Below are 13,435 nucleotides of genomic sequence, written 5' to 3'. Positions count from 1 at the left end.
CCCAGACCCAGAAACAGAAATCTAAAGTCATCATTTAGATATCTGTTTGGCCGGGGATCGAACCCGGGACCCTCTGCACGTCAGACCGGTATGGTAACCGCTCCGCCACGCGGGTCGGGTGGGTAAGTACATCATAAATCTATGTATTACAAAAAAAAAATGAGGCTAATGAATTAACAAAAACATTTATTACGTCGTTTGACAAACCACAATTGGATTTCATAGAATTGATTATTTATAGTAAACCACATTTACCTATCGTATTAGTTGAATGGGTACCGCATTTTAAAAGGTGAAGATTTTTAAAGGTGAAGGTTGAAGGTGGTAGAACCCTTTGTGGTTCGACTCCGGCGGCACCACCGCCACACCTATTTCTACCTAATAACAGCAGTGTTAGGCGCTGCTATGTTCCGGTTTGAAGGGTGTGGTAAGGGAGACAGACTTTTCCGAGGCGTTCCATCTTAGTCCTCAGGGGTAGCGGCGCATCTGTGGCCGACCTCAGGTAGGAATATCAAATCCTATCTGGGATTGATTACAAATGTCCATGGGCGGCAGTAGCCACTTACCATCAGGTGGACTGCAAGCTCGTCTGCTACTCTGATATTATAAAAAAAAAAATATTATTTACAAATTCATTCATTAGTTACCACAATGACGTAGGTAGTACAGGTTATTGAAATGACACGTGGCTGACTGGTCGGACACGAGCGTCTCGGGTTCGATCCTCGGTCAGCCAGACGTGTTAATGACGAATTTAGATTTCTTTCTGAGTATAAAAATGATGAAAATATTTTGAAATGAAGAAGTATTCGTATGAAAATGAAAGAACATGAAAATATATTTACCAGAATGAAATGCTCTGTACTTGTCTCGTAAAATGTCTATGTATGCCTCGTAAAAAATACCTAATTAAGATTTAAATTTTAAAATCCATATCAAAGTATTACGCATTGGAAATCATCTTGTGCAACAAACATGTACTTTTTGTGAATATGTTAGATAATGATAAAAGGTGGTAGAACCCTTTGTGATTCCACTCCGGATCACCACCTATTTCCGCTTACTCATAGCATTTAAGCGCTGTTATATTCCGTTCTTAAGTGAGACATAGTTATCAGGGGCTCCAATTTAGTACTCGGAGGTAACAACCCATTTTTGGCCGACCTCAGATATGACCCACCTCAAACTAGCGTTTATTACAGATATCCATAGGTGGCAGTGGCTACTTACCATCAGATGGACTGAATAAAAAAGTCCATGGGGAGGAGAGAGAGAGTGATGCTTAAACGCTACTAAATGTGACTAATTAATGATAAATACACGTCATTACAATAATAGGAGTTAAACAATCATATTTCTAATTATTTCACACTGAGTGACGACTAATGTTACTCAGTTTGTTTACGTTTTAGTTTAAGATAAACCTGTTTACAAGCTTACCATATGACTCTACCTGTTGGAATGTTGAACGGTTTTACTTTAATTAACATGGTATAGTCAGCGTAAAACTGCTAGTCCGCTCTGAATATAGAAATGAATCGCGGCGCCATAGCAAATTGTATGACTACACCTGCCTCGCAATAACTTCAGAGCGGACTAGCAGTTTGGTGAGGACTACACAAACAAATTACATTGATTAAAGACACAGTTATACATCTCCCTCGCAGTATCTTGGATACACCGACAATAATTCCATTCATTCACAAACAAATAAGATGAAGGTGGTAGAGCCACACCTATTTCTGCCTAATAACAGCAGTGTTAATCACTGCTGTGTTCTAGTTTGAAGGGTTTGGTAAGGGAGACATAGTTTTTCGAGGCGTTCCAGCTATGTCCTCAGTACGAGAGGTAACCTCAAGTAGGAATCTAATCTTATCTGACAGGTCGCATTACGGGTTTGTATCCAGGATAGCGTTAAGAGCGGTGAGGATGCGAGGAATAGTCGAGCGGAAGAATCACCGAGCGTGAAGACGGCACCGCTAAAAAATAATTTGTTCATACGAGTAAAACTGTACTGGATGTATTTTTATGATGCATTTGGATCATTGACAAACGCGTGAGACAGCTGTCATCATACCGGTCTGATGCGCACAAGATTCCAGGTTCGTTCCCTGGTCAGACAGATATCTTAATGATGAATTTAGATATCTGTTCAAGGTTTTTGTATTGTATGTTTGTCACTGTTGTATTCGTCTTTGAATGTGTCCATGGCACCCACGACATGGGAAATCCTAGTGTGGAGAGTGCAGAAAGATTTTTTTCGATCATGCGCGGAATCCCAAACCTTATCAGGTTTTTTTATAGAATTTAAGTAATAATTGAAGTGCACCTGATGGTAAATGGTTATTGCCATTCAAAAATATTTATCTATATCTAACTGCAATAATAAGGTCGTTTCATATGTTCCTAAATCATTTATCCTCGTGTAAGACAAGACCCACCCTTCCACTGACATACAGAACTACTTCCCACTAGAAATAGGTGTGGCGGTAGTACCTACCCGGTTGAATTAAACTGGTCCTACCATCAAAATGGGGTGCTATTTGAATAGTTCAGCTGTTTCCAAAAATAGCCTCTACAACGAAACTCGAAATCGAAAAAATCGTTTAACCTTATTACTTAAACGATTTTTTTGGATTATTATTGTGTCCATATTATGCTTTTAGGATATGACTGTGTTTAAAGTTACATACAGACATTTATATTGATTTGTGTTGACATTATTTAACATAGAGTATTATGCGTAATTTAAATGATTTCTACCGCAACACATTGACTCATAGCAACGTGTTTTGACCCATTTTCAATACCTTTTAAGGCTAAAAATGGACTATCAATCAAACAAATGAGTGAGAGGTAAAACGCATGTATATAACATTTGAAGGTGGTAGAACCCTTTGTGGTTCGACTCCGGCGGCACCACCGCCACACCTATTTCTGCCTCATAACAGCAGTGTTAAGTGCTGCTGTGTTCTGGTTTGAAGGATGTGGTAAGGGAGACGTACTTTTCCGAGGCGTTCCAGCTTAATTCTCAGGGGTAGCGTAGGGGTAGTAGTAAGGTCGGCCAAGATGCGCCGCTCAAGACCTCAGTCAGATGTCCATGGGCGGCAGTAGCCACTTACCATCAGGTGGATTGCATGCTCGTCTGCTACTCAATTGTTCAAGTTGTATTTTCTGTTGCCACTCCATATTACGCATACCGTAGATGTAGACACGGTCCTTGTCTGATACGTTCAATGTCTGTAGAATAATGGAGCCTGAAGACTTTACCTACCTATAAAACATGTTATACATATTACTGCGACTAAACATTTTACATTTCACAAAAATTATATACGATGTAAAATTGCAATCAAAACGCGCACACGATCCTATAATTCCATAAAATTATAAATAAATAAATCATACGAAACGATTACCCCAAACTACAGAGTTCGCGCCAAAATGGTCTTAATTAAAGATTATGTCCGCGTCAACTGTCGGCTTTAGATTAATAAAAAAAAACACACACTTTTTTGACAAAAATCCCTTTTTATTAAAAGCGACACCCATTTAAAATGAAGGGTGACGTTGTATGGGCATCTGTCAAAGTTTAGGGGAAAAGGGGAAATTGTTGAAAAATGGCAGTTAAAAAAATAATGGCAAAACATTGGCAACACGAGGGTTAACGCCGTCACGATGTCAACATGGTGTCTACTTAACCCGCCGTCGCGGTTCAATTCGGTGTTAAGTTCATAATTTTGTTAAAATACTTTTATACCGCTTATAAAACACTTGTAAATGTGTATCTATTTATTGGTAAATTTACGTAAAAAAATATTCTGTAATTTTTATGATTTTATTAAATAGTTTATACCGTTTATAAAACACTTGTAAATTCATGTCTATTTATTGGTAAATTTACGTAAAAAAATATTCTGTAATTTTTATGATTTTATTAAATAGTTTTATACCGTTTATAAAACACTTGTAAATGGTAATCCATTTATTGGTAAATTACGTAAAAAAATATTCTGTATTTTTTATGATTTTATTAAATAGTTTATACCGTTTATAAAACACTTGTAAATTCATGTCTATTTATTGGTAAATTTACGTACCTTAAAAAATCTGCTTTTTTTAAGATAGAGAATTTCTGTGTCTAAATTATAGAATATAGTTTAACAGTAATTTTCTGTTTGCTTATAATTACTTGCTCTTATTAGTTTAACATTTTAAAGATCCACTTAACACCAAGTGAAGATCTACAAACCAGTTATCTATGTTTTACTTAATATAAAAATTAGATTCAAAAGCACTTCTTTTTACATATTTCAAATGTGTATGGTTCCCCACTACACTCTTTACACTATGATATTAGTTTAAATAAAAAAAATCATATACAAATTAACCAACAGTGGCTATAAGAATTAACATTCTCAGCAAAAGCTTGAAGATGTTACTTCAACTTTCGCCTACCACGGCACCATATGAATTTTCGTCTTTTAATAGCAAAAGATGCGCCCCTCTGGCTAAGCTGGAACGCCTCAGAAAAGTATGTCTTCCTTGCCACTCTTCCAACCAGAAAACAGAAGCCCTTAACACTGATTTTATTAGGTAGAAATAGGTGTAGTGTTAGGCGCTGCTGTGTTCCGTTTTGAAGGGTGTGGTAAGGGAGACATACTTTGCCGAGGCGTTCCAGCTTAGTAGCTCAGGGGTAGCGGCGTATCTGTGGCCGACCTCAGGTAGGAATATCTAATCCTATCTGGGGTTGTTTACAGATGGCCATGGGCGGCAGTAGGCACTTACCATCAGGTGGACTGCATGCTCGTATGCTTCTCCTGTATTATAAAAAAAAATGTATATGGTCTACATATGTCTATGACTAGCAGTGCCATATTCCATCAGGTGCGCTGAGTACTCTTATGCTAATTACATTTATATTGTTATACAAAACTATAAACGTAATACAAATCATCATTCGTTAACCAATCACGCACAGTATTTTCTTTCCTTATAAATATTAGCCTTACTAGCTGACCCGACAAACTTTGTACCGCCTCAAAATCTATTAATCAAATATATTTCATATAAAATATAGGCTATGTTAGTGGTGGAAAATGTAGCTTTCGAATGGTGAAATAATTTTAAAATCGGTCCAGTAGTTTTTGAGCCTATTCATTACAACCAAACAAACAAACAAAGTTTTCCTCTTTATAATATTAGTGTAGATAAAAAATAACTAAGGTAAATAAAGAATCACACAGTTAAGTAATTACGAGTAGGTAAGTATTAAGTGCCACCGACGCATACATTTCGACGAATAAAGGAGAAATAAGGAAAACACAAACTTATTTGTATATTTAATTTATTGAATACGGTAGAAATGCTTCGTAGTAATTAATGGAAAACAAATACATAACAAACAGACGGATCTAGGAACATATACCGACCGCAAGTCACAGTGCAACACTCTTTACCAAAACAATTAATTTATTATCTGTCAACCGAATAGGTACTGGCAGGTTTTCCTGTTTGACTGTGTATGCATAAAAAAGTGCATAATTTTACGATGTCTAAAAAAATGGAAAGACAAATATTTTTACTTCAATAAATATTTATAATACGTTGAATAATAAAATAGAAATAAAGCTTCTATTAATTAAAATAATTATTATTATTTGTCATAGGTCACTACAATTCGGAATACAATATACTCTGTGGAACCAATGGGACAATAATTCATTTTGGATTTTTTTTTTAATAAATATTCATTTAAAATTATATAACACACGTTAAAATTTAATCAGAAATTAATTTTATTTTTGAGAAGAAACAAAATAATCTCAAATTTAATAAATAATTAAATACTCGTACTACTATGCTCTTCGTTTTTTAAAGTCAGTGCCTAAATAATTTTATTTATTATTTTTTATAAATGTCTTGGCTGTATACAAATATGTGTGTAAAAATCACGCCTTTTGCCATAAATTACCAACTTGTGGAAGAGCTCGCCCAAAAATCGAATTCAAAAATTCAGATTTTTCTATTACGTCGCATTTGAATTCTTTAATATTTAATTCTAAACATTTATTTAACTTTATGACAATTATTTATTTGTTTTCTTTCATTTTGTGTAGATTAATATTGGTTTTAATTTTAAGTATAATAATATTGTACATTACACATAGATTAATAAAGATACTTCGCCGTCTTGAAATTGAATGAAGCCACAAACGACAAATAAACATTTTTAGAGACAATTTACGAATAAATAACGAATACTGCGTAATTTACATAATAAATAAATAAGTATTTCAAATATTTTAGGGACATTTTAGCACGGAGACGTGGCAAAACTTTTTTACGCAACTATTTCAATTCTCAAAACTGGGTACATTTTCTTGTAGGAGTGAGTAATCTTTACTAATCTATGACATTACATGTATGAGTTTTTGACAATAAATTTACATTGCAGTAGTTATAATCTTTCATAACATATTTATTTGTTATCGTCATCCAAAATTACTACAAACGTAAGTATTTCGTATCATAATTTGTTATTCCTGATTAATATATTTTGTATGATGTTTTGCATAATTGTTTAGAACACTGATTTATTTCTATTTGGTAGGTTTACATATCCCCATATTACCTCTGGCAATAAATTTACAATCCTGAGAATTTTCCTTTATTCTTCAAGAAATGCAAATTTTATCACGATTTTTAAACCACCCATTTTACTGTAGTCTCTACTGTAGACACTACTTCTAATTATTTTTTTACCGCTTATATAGGGAGTATTTTTTATATATTTCTGTCAGGTATATTTTAAACAGTTTCGTATTTATTTATTCATGTAAGTTTAATGAGTTCTTCTGCGATTTTCTAAACTTATGCTCCAAATTAGAAGAATATTTTTTAAAATCAAGGGCTGCCAATATAAAGTTAGTTTCGAGTGTTGCACTATAACCCAGGCATAAGATTTGGCTTCCTCCTTAGCCAGAATATAATGCTCTTTATTTATCAATAAGTACTATTTTACAGAACATAGAAGTCAATACCATACATCTCTATATTTCCTCTTTTTAATATTTTATTTGAAGTATTTTATTTATATTTTATATTTCATAAATTTTTGTACTATTTTCAGGCTCAGTAACAATTAAACTGTATGGCAAATTGACTTCCACATCAATAAAATAAGAAAAATAATTTGACTAGAAATAACACAGTTTTTATATAATTCGAAAAAATATTTCCTTTATAATACAGTCGCACGAAAACTAAATTAAAATTAAAAATGAGACTAGAAGTTCTTTAAAATTACTTTAGGAATGTTTAATCTGGTTTGCCAGTGATTGTCAAAGTTTTAACATTTTTTAAATAATTAACATCTCATATAGCAAACTTTGGCAGTCATTAGGAAACGTTACAATTAAAAAAAACTTAGTTGAATTTACATTTTATCCTAACAAAACCTAGATATTTTATAAATATACAATTAAATGTTTGTACCACTGTCACGAACTAAAAAAAATAAAGTCAATTAAATATTACTAAAAAAAGTACATTTATATTTCATTTTTCTGAAAAGTAATATTATTTGAAAATTAAAATAAACCTAAAATTCTTTAATGCATTAAATCCCAATTTTATCTACATTTACCATCATTTCTATAGAAAATTACGTATTTTATTACTCTTATAGACATATTCAGCTAAAAATGAGCCCGAAACTTAAATTCAAATACATATTTGGTTTAAATATAAACCATATTTCACACTATTGAAATTCCCAAATAGTATTCGAATTAATTTTCGGGCATAATGGTAAAAATATTATTTGTGATTATTATAGTAAAAACTATTTAAGTACAAAATTTGCTTAAAACTTCTTTGCCGCAGTATGTAAAATATTTTTATACCAAACGGTATTAAATTGGAAATACATACGGTGAAAAGTTCTTGACTCTTATAATACAACTTTACATATTAAATGTATTTTTAATTTAATACCAATTCAGGAAGTAATACGGCATACAATATGGAATGTAGTGTATAAACCAGCGGTACATATAGTACAAAAAACAAATCGTAACAAAAGTGCGACTGTACCAAACTGTTTACGAGCATTGTACCCGAGTGAATCTAAATCTAAAAACCCAGTTGTAGCCCCTCCTGTAATCGTTACTACACTTAATATTAATTTGTACTGTATTTTGTATCACCAAGCTCCGTTACGATTCCATTGGATCAAATATTTGTACTCGTTTAGCTAACATTTATAAAACTATTGGTCTATGTCTCCACTCGCGGTACAATGCGGTCTGAACACAATGTTACATTTCACTACATTCAATCCGATCGGATCCAGCCGGCCGACCTCCTAAACAGTAAAAATTCTGCGTTTTCCTCTAACCATGGTTCTAAAAACGCACGCCTTAACAAGGGAGGTCGAGCCGTTGGATGGATCGAGACCACGCGTACATTTTTTATTAATTTTGTTATTATTTAAAACATTATTAATATAATTTGTTGTATCGCGCGCGCGCGTCTCGGCTCCGAAGGAAGGTTGCGTTTTGGCTGTGCAGGAAGACTAGTAGGAAGATGGACAAACTCAGCCATTAAAACATAGTTTAGGAAACTTCACCGTAAACAAAAACCACTCGAGATTGGACTTAAGTTAGAAATTTGGAATATTTAAATCCAATCTCCAAGTCAAACATGTACCTACAAGGAACTTATTTAGGAACATCTTTTCTAGATACACAGTTATCTTCTCCTTCACAGTTTATTTAGGAACCAAAATATTCGTATTAAATTTATTTAACATCAATAATAACAGTAGTCGGGTTATTATTACTATCGGAAGCTTTACCCTGATCCACAATTATATTACTACAATCAGGAAGCCGTCTGCTTCTTTCCGAGCCGTTTCGCGCGCGACCTCTAGTGTTAGATTAAATTACATCTTACGTACATACATAGGAACTTTCTTTAGAAGCTGCATGGTTTGTACAAGCTAACCTCCACAATGATCTACCGAATAATTAATTATTAAATAAATCTGTTATCTTCAAATATATAATAATATTCGTCGACGACAGTTGCACTATCTCATACATCTCTCGCGTGGATTGGTTTCAACATTTCACTATTTCTGCATTCTTTTCAACAATTTGTTATAATATTTAAAATAACTGTTCAATACTCTGTAACAAATTCAATATTTCCTTTACGTAACTCTAGGGGGTAACATATCTTTGGATACCGGCTCTCTATCTACGCCTGCCTTTCATAGCCTCCTATTATTGTAAAATTTAACCGGTTCAGTCTTCTTCAATAAAGTTAGAGACGGATTAACTATTTAACTTTATCGCTAGGGAGCTTTATGTTAATTTGTACTAATTGATGATGGTCCACTGTTCAGTGTCTGAGGTAGCAATAATTCGGAGTGACCGGCGGCCATCGGAACCACAAGAGATGCGCGAGACGACGCCGTCCGCAGTAACGTACAAATTATTAATTACAATACAAATAAATATAAAAGTTAAAGCCCGGCCGAACGACTAAAGGGTAGGACGGAGCTGCGCCCACGTCCCCCCGAAACAATGACCCGTAATGATTGATGTGTTACACAACAAAACCCGTCTGACCGGGCCTCACCACCACATACCTAATCAGATTTAATACTAAAATTACGTTTAATGTTGATCACTGCCCAATAGTACGTATCTTTGTGCTTAAGTCACTCCTAGACAACAATAAATAGTATCGAGTAGCTAACGTCCGCGCGGTCTCCGTCCGCGGCGGCGTGTAACGCAGAACTATATTTATTTGTACTTTAGTGTAACTCCAAAATATATTTATACAATAACAGCCTATATAACCTAAAGTGAGGTAGAGCGGTTGTCGCAATACGCTAAGTGGCACCTAGTGTTGTACTGTGGGTGTGGCCGCTGCCCGCGCCGCGGCTCGCCCGGGTGTCGTGTCGCAGCGCGCCAGTGATCAACATCGCACCGGCACTACGACGCTAACGTGAGTACGCACTCACTGGTAAAATACGTATCCATTAAACAATAATAACTACGTCTAGGGTGTATTTCTTCTCCCGATCGAAATCGACGTTTCAAAAACTCGTCTCGGACCGACCCAACGTCGAGGAGATAATAAATAAACAGATTCATAAGCGGCAACGTTTCATATATCACCCGTCATATAATTCTCAATATACGAAGTTAGACTCTGTCAAAAAAAGGCCGGGGGCCGCCGCGCGGTGTGGCGCTCGGGCGGGCGGCCGCGGACAGCTCCTCGGGAACGATCACGTCTCATTTTTCTCAGCAATCGCTTGAAGGCACACAGCGTTAAATGTAGTCAGTAGAGTTCAGCGATCGGAGCGCGCGCTCGCGGCGGTGTAGTCGTCGGCCGCGAGCGCGCGCGGCGGCGGCGGCGGCGCTAGGCCGGCGTCAGCGTCAGCGTCACCGTGGCGCGGCGCGTGGCGCGGCGCCGCACCGGCAGGAACACCAGCGCCGGCAGCAGGCTCAGCGCGCCGCCCGCCTCCTCCAGCACGAACGGCTGCATCGTGAGCGGCGCCCGCGGCGCGCGCGGCACCGCCAGCAGCGCGCCCGCGCCGCCGTGCGCCGCCCGCACGTGCGCCTCCAGCGCCGCGAAGCTCTCCGCGCGGAACTCGCAGCGCGAGCACGAGTACGCGTCCGCCTCGCCCTCGCCCTCCGCCTCGCCCACCTCGCTCGCCTCGCCGCCCTCCGCCTCCGCCTCGCTCTCCGCCTCCGGCCGCTGCGCGTGCGCGCGCTCGTGCGCGAACAGGAACGCGAGCACGTCCGTCGTGAACGGGCAGTACGCGCACGCGTAGGGCTTGTCGCGCGCGAGGATGTCGAGCGGCCGCGGGGGCAGCTGCGGCGGCGGCGGTGGTGGTCTCGCGGGCGGCGCGTGCTCGGCCAGTAGGTGTGCGCGGAGGGCGCGCGGTCCGCGGAACCTCCGCGCACACAGCGGGCACGGCTCGGCGGGTGCCGCCGTGGTGGGCGCCGGCGGGGCGGGAATGCCGTGTGTGTTGTGTTTGTGCACGCGCAGGAAATACTTGCTGCACAGCTCCTTGTGACAGATATCGCAGGTCACACCGCCCAGCTGGGTGCCGCTCTCTAGCGAGATGCCGTGCATGCGCTGCATGTGGGTACGCATGAAATATTTGTTGCACAGTTCCTTGTTGCAGATCTCGCAGAAGCTGGATCCGGCGCCGCCCGATCGCCGCTCGTCCTGCGGCGGTGGTGACGTGGAGGGCGGCCGCGGAGCTTCCGGGGGCTCCTCGGCTAGGCGTTCCGCCGCGAGCTCGTTCAGTTGTGAGATCATCGTTTGTAATTTTCTAAGCTCTTCACTGGCAGACCCGGGGGAGGCCGCACCGCGTTCTTCCACGATTAGATTGAGTGGACTGGTCTGCCCCTCGCGTAGTGCCGCTTCGAAGTCGTCCCTTTCCTCGTCTCTTTCCCTCTTCACTTCCATCGGTTCCTCGCCGTCGAAGGGTGGCGGCAGAGACAGAGAACGCGGTGGCGTATCCGTCGGTGGAGTGATCGGTGGCAGCAAGGCGTTCGGCGGAGTGGCTGACGGCGGGGAGTGTTCCGCGAGAGGAGAACGATGTGCGGGCACGCCGTGACGTCTTTCCCGATGCGTGCGAAGAAAATATTTATTGCAATACTCCTTGCAACATATCTCGCAAAACGCTTCGGGGTTGGTGACGCCGAGCCGGCGAAGCACGTCAGGTTGGAAGGCAGCGTCGCGAGCGCGTCGCGCCGAGTCTGGTGAAAGCCGTCGTGGCGTTCCACCCGACTCCTCATCCGAGGAACGGCGCGGTGGAGACGGCTGCGGCTGCTGAGGAAGCCCGGTCGGATGAGGTTGTTGTTCACCATCGTAAATACCATGCTTGTTCGCCCGATGAGTCTTCAGGAAGTATTTGTTGCAGAACTCCTTGCAACACAGATCGCAGTAGGCCTCCGGGTTGAAGATGCGCGGGGGGTCGTGTCGCGGGAGGAGTCGGAAGGCGGCGAGAGGGTCGAAGGTGGGAAGCGTGAGTTCCCCGAAGGCGAGCGCGCTCTTGTAGATGTCTGCCATCTTGGCGTGGAGGTCGAGCGGCGGGGGCTGGGCGCGCGCGGGCGCGGCCTGCTTGCGGCGCTTGCGGCCCGGGCTGCCGCCGCCGTCCTCGACGCCGCCGCAGTCCCGCTCGCGCTTCACCGCCGGCGCCACCGACATCGCGTCACCGCCGCATCTGGAAGTTGGAAAAAGATATGCTTAGTCATAGACAATATGACATGTATCTTTTGTTTATGATTAGACATTAACTTCATTGACTACCACTAACTTCTATAGCCATCCTTAAGTGTGATAGTTGAAATTAAGGTAGTAATAAACTTGCAATTATATTTTATTGTCTTTCAATATTCGTGATCATCGCATCATCATCACATTTCTAAGACATTATGACTAATATCATAAGTATTTTATGCGTTAGTTTTGTTCGCAAAAAATTGTCAGATATAACTTTAGATCAAGTGAATTTAACTAAACTAAAATTTATTTTGAAGACTAAATACTAACTAGTGATTGCAATCATTTATAAACGATATTAGAAGATTATTTTAAATAATTTCTAGAATAACAGACGAAAATAGATCTCTCAATAGAGTAATAAGAAATATTTTTGTGGTATAATAACATTTGTCAAAATATTTTTACATCTTTATTATCTAAGTGCATTGTTCTTATTTCATAGTTCAAACTTGCAAAAACTAATAAAGGTTATACATTTTCATGGGTATTTTTTAACTTACAGATTTTTACGAAACAATTAAAATTAGTGATTTTAATATGTGCCATATTATTAAAAAGTAGTCTCAAACTGTTTGAGTATCTGTGTCCTGTCGAGTTATGAAATTCTTTTTTCTTTTAAAACAATAATAGTAGGTATATTTTCATTGAGGCTATAACACATTTAAGACAATTTGTATTTGATAAATATTTTATATTTAAGTTATTCAATAAAAATGGAATTCAAATAAAAGAAGCAAAATATAATTAAGTAATTAGTTTTCATTGCGTTCCCCAAACAAATATTTATTACAAAAATTTGTAAGTTTGCAAAATTCAACTCTTACACGATTCCAGTTAGAAATAAAATCACCTCATTTGGTACAAGCAAAGTTATATTAGCTCATTAAAATTTTGTATAGTAATAACAAAAATCACATAGTCATTGTGCATTGTGATTACGTATTAAGAATTGAAATGATTTGTATTTATGTACGTAAATAAAATTTTAATATCTTAGGAACAATGAGCACGTGTCTCTCCTCTTTATTCGTATTCCTTACCTGTTATTACTATTAAAATTATCTTCCATTTTGACACAACACAATCACTATCAAGTCCTTATCACCATTGTCAAAAA

General features: G+C 38.7%; 1 protein-coding gene across 1 annotated transcript; it reads right to left on the bottom strand.

Moving 5' to 3' along the window:
• Window positions 1-10,437: 10,437 nt before the first annotated feature.
• LOC140754644 (uncharacterized) lies at window positions 10,438-12,240 on the bottom strand. Its single transcript, XM_073089646.1, has one exon. The coding sequence runs from the start codon at window positions 12,238-12,240 to the stop codon at window positions 10,438-10,440; it is 1,803 nt and encodes a 600-aa protein (XP_072945747.1).
• Between the last annotated feature and the right edge of the window lie 1,195 nt (window positions 12,241-13,435).

This window comes from Epargyreus clarus, unplaced genomic scaffold (assembly GCF_041222505.1).
Source record: "Epargyreus clarus isolate Ecla_fem2 unplaced genomic scaffold, WU_Ecla_fem_2.2 ptg000031l, whole genome shotgun sequence".
Taxonomy (NCBI): Eukaryota; Metazoa; Arthropoda; class Insecta; order Lepidoptera; family Hesperiidae; genus Epargyreus; species Epargyreus clarus.
This window is presented reverse-complemented; position numbering and strand designations above follow the sequence as displayed.

Bases quoted from the DNA above. Each gene is read 5' to 3' on its own strand.
- LOC140754644 (XM_073089646.1), bottom strand. From the start codon at position 12,240: ATGTCGGTGGCGCCGGCGGTGAAGCGCGAGCGGGACTGCGGCGGCGTC.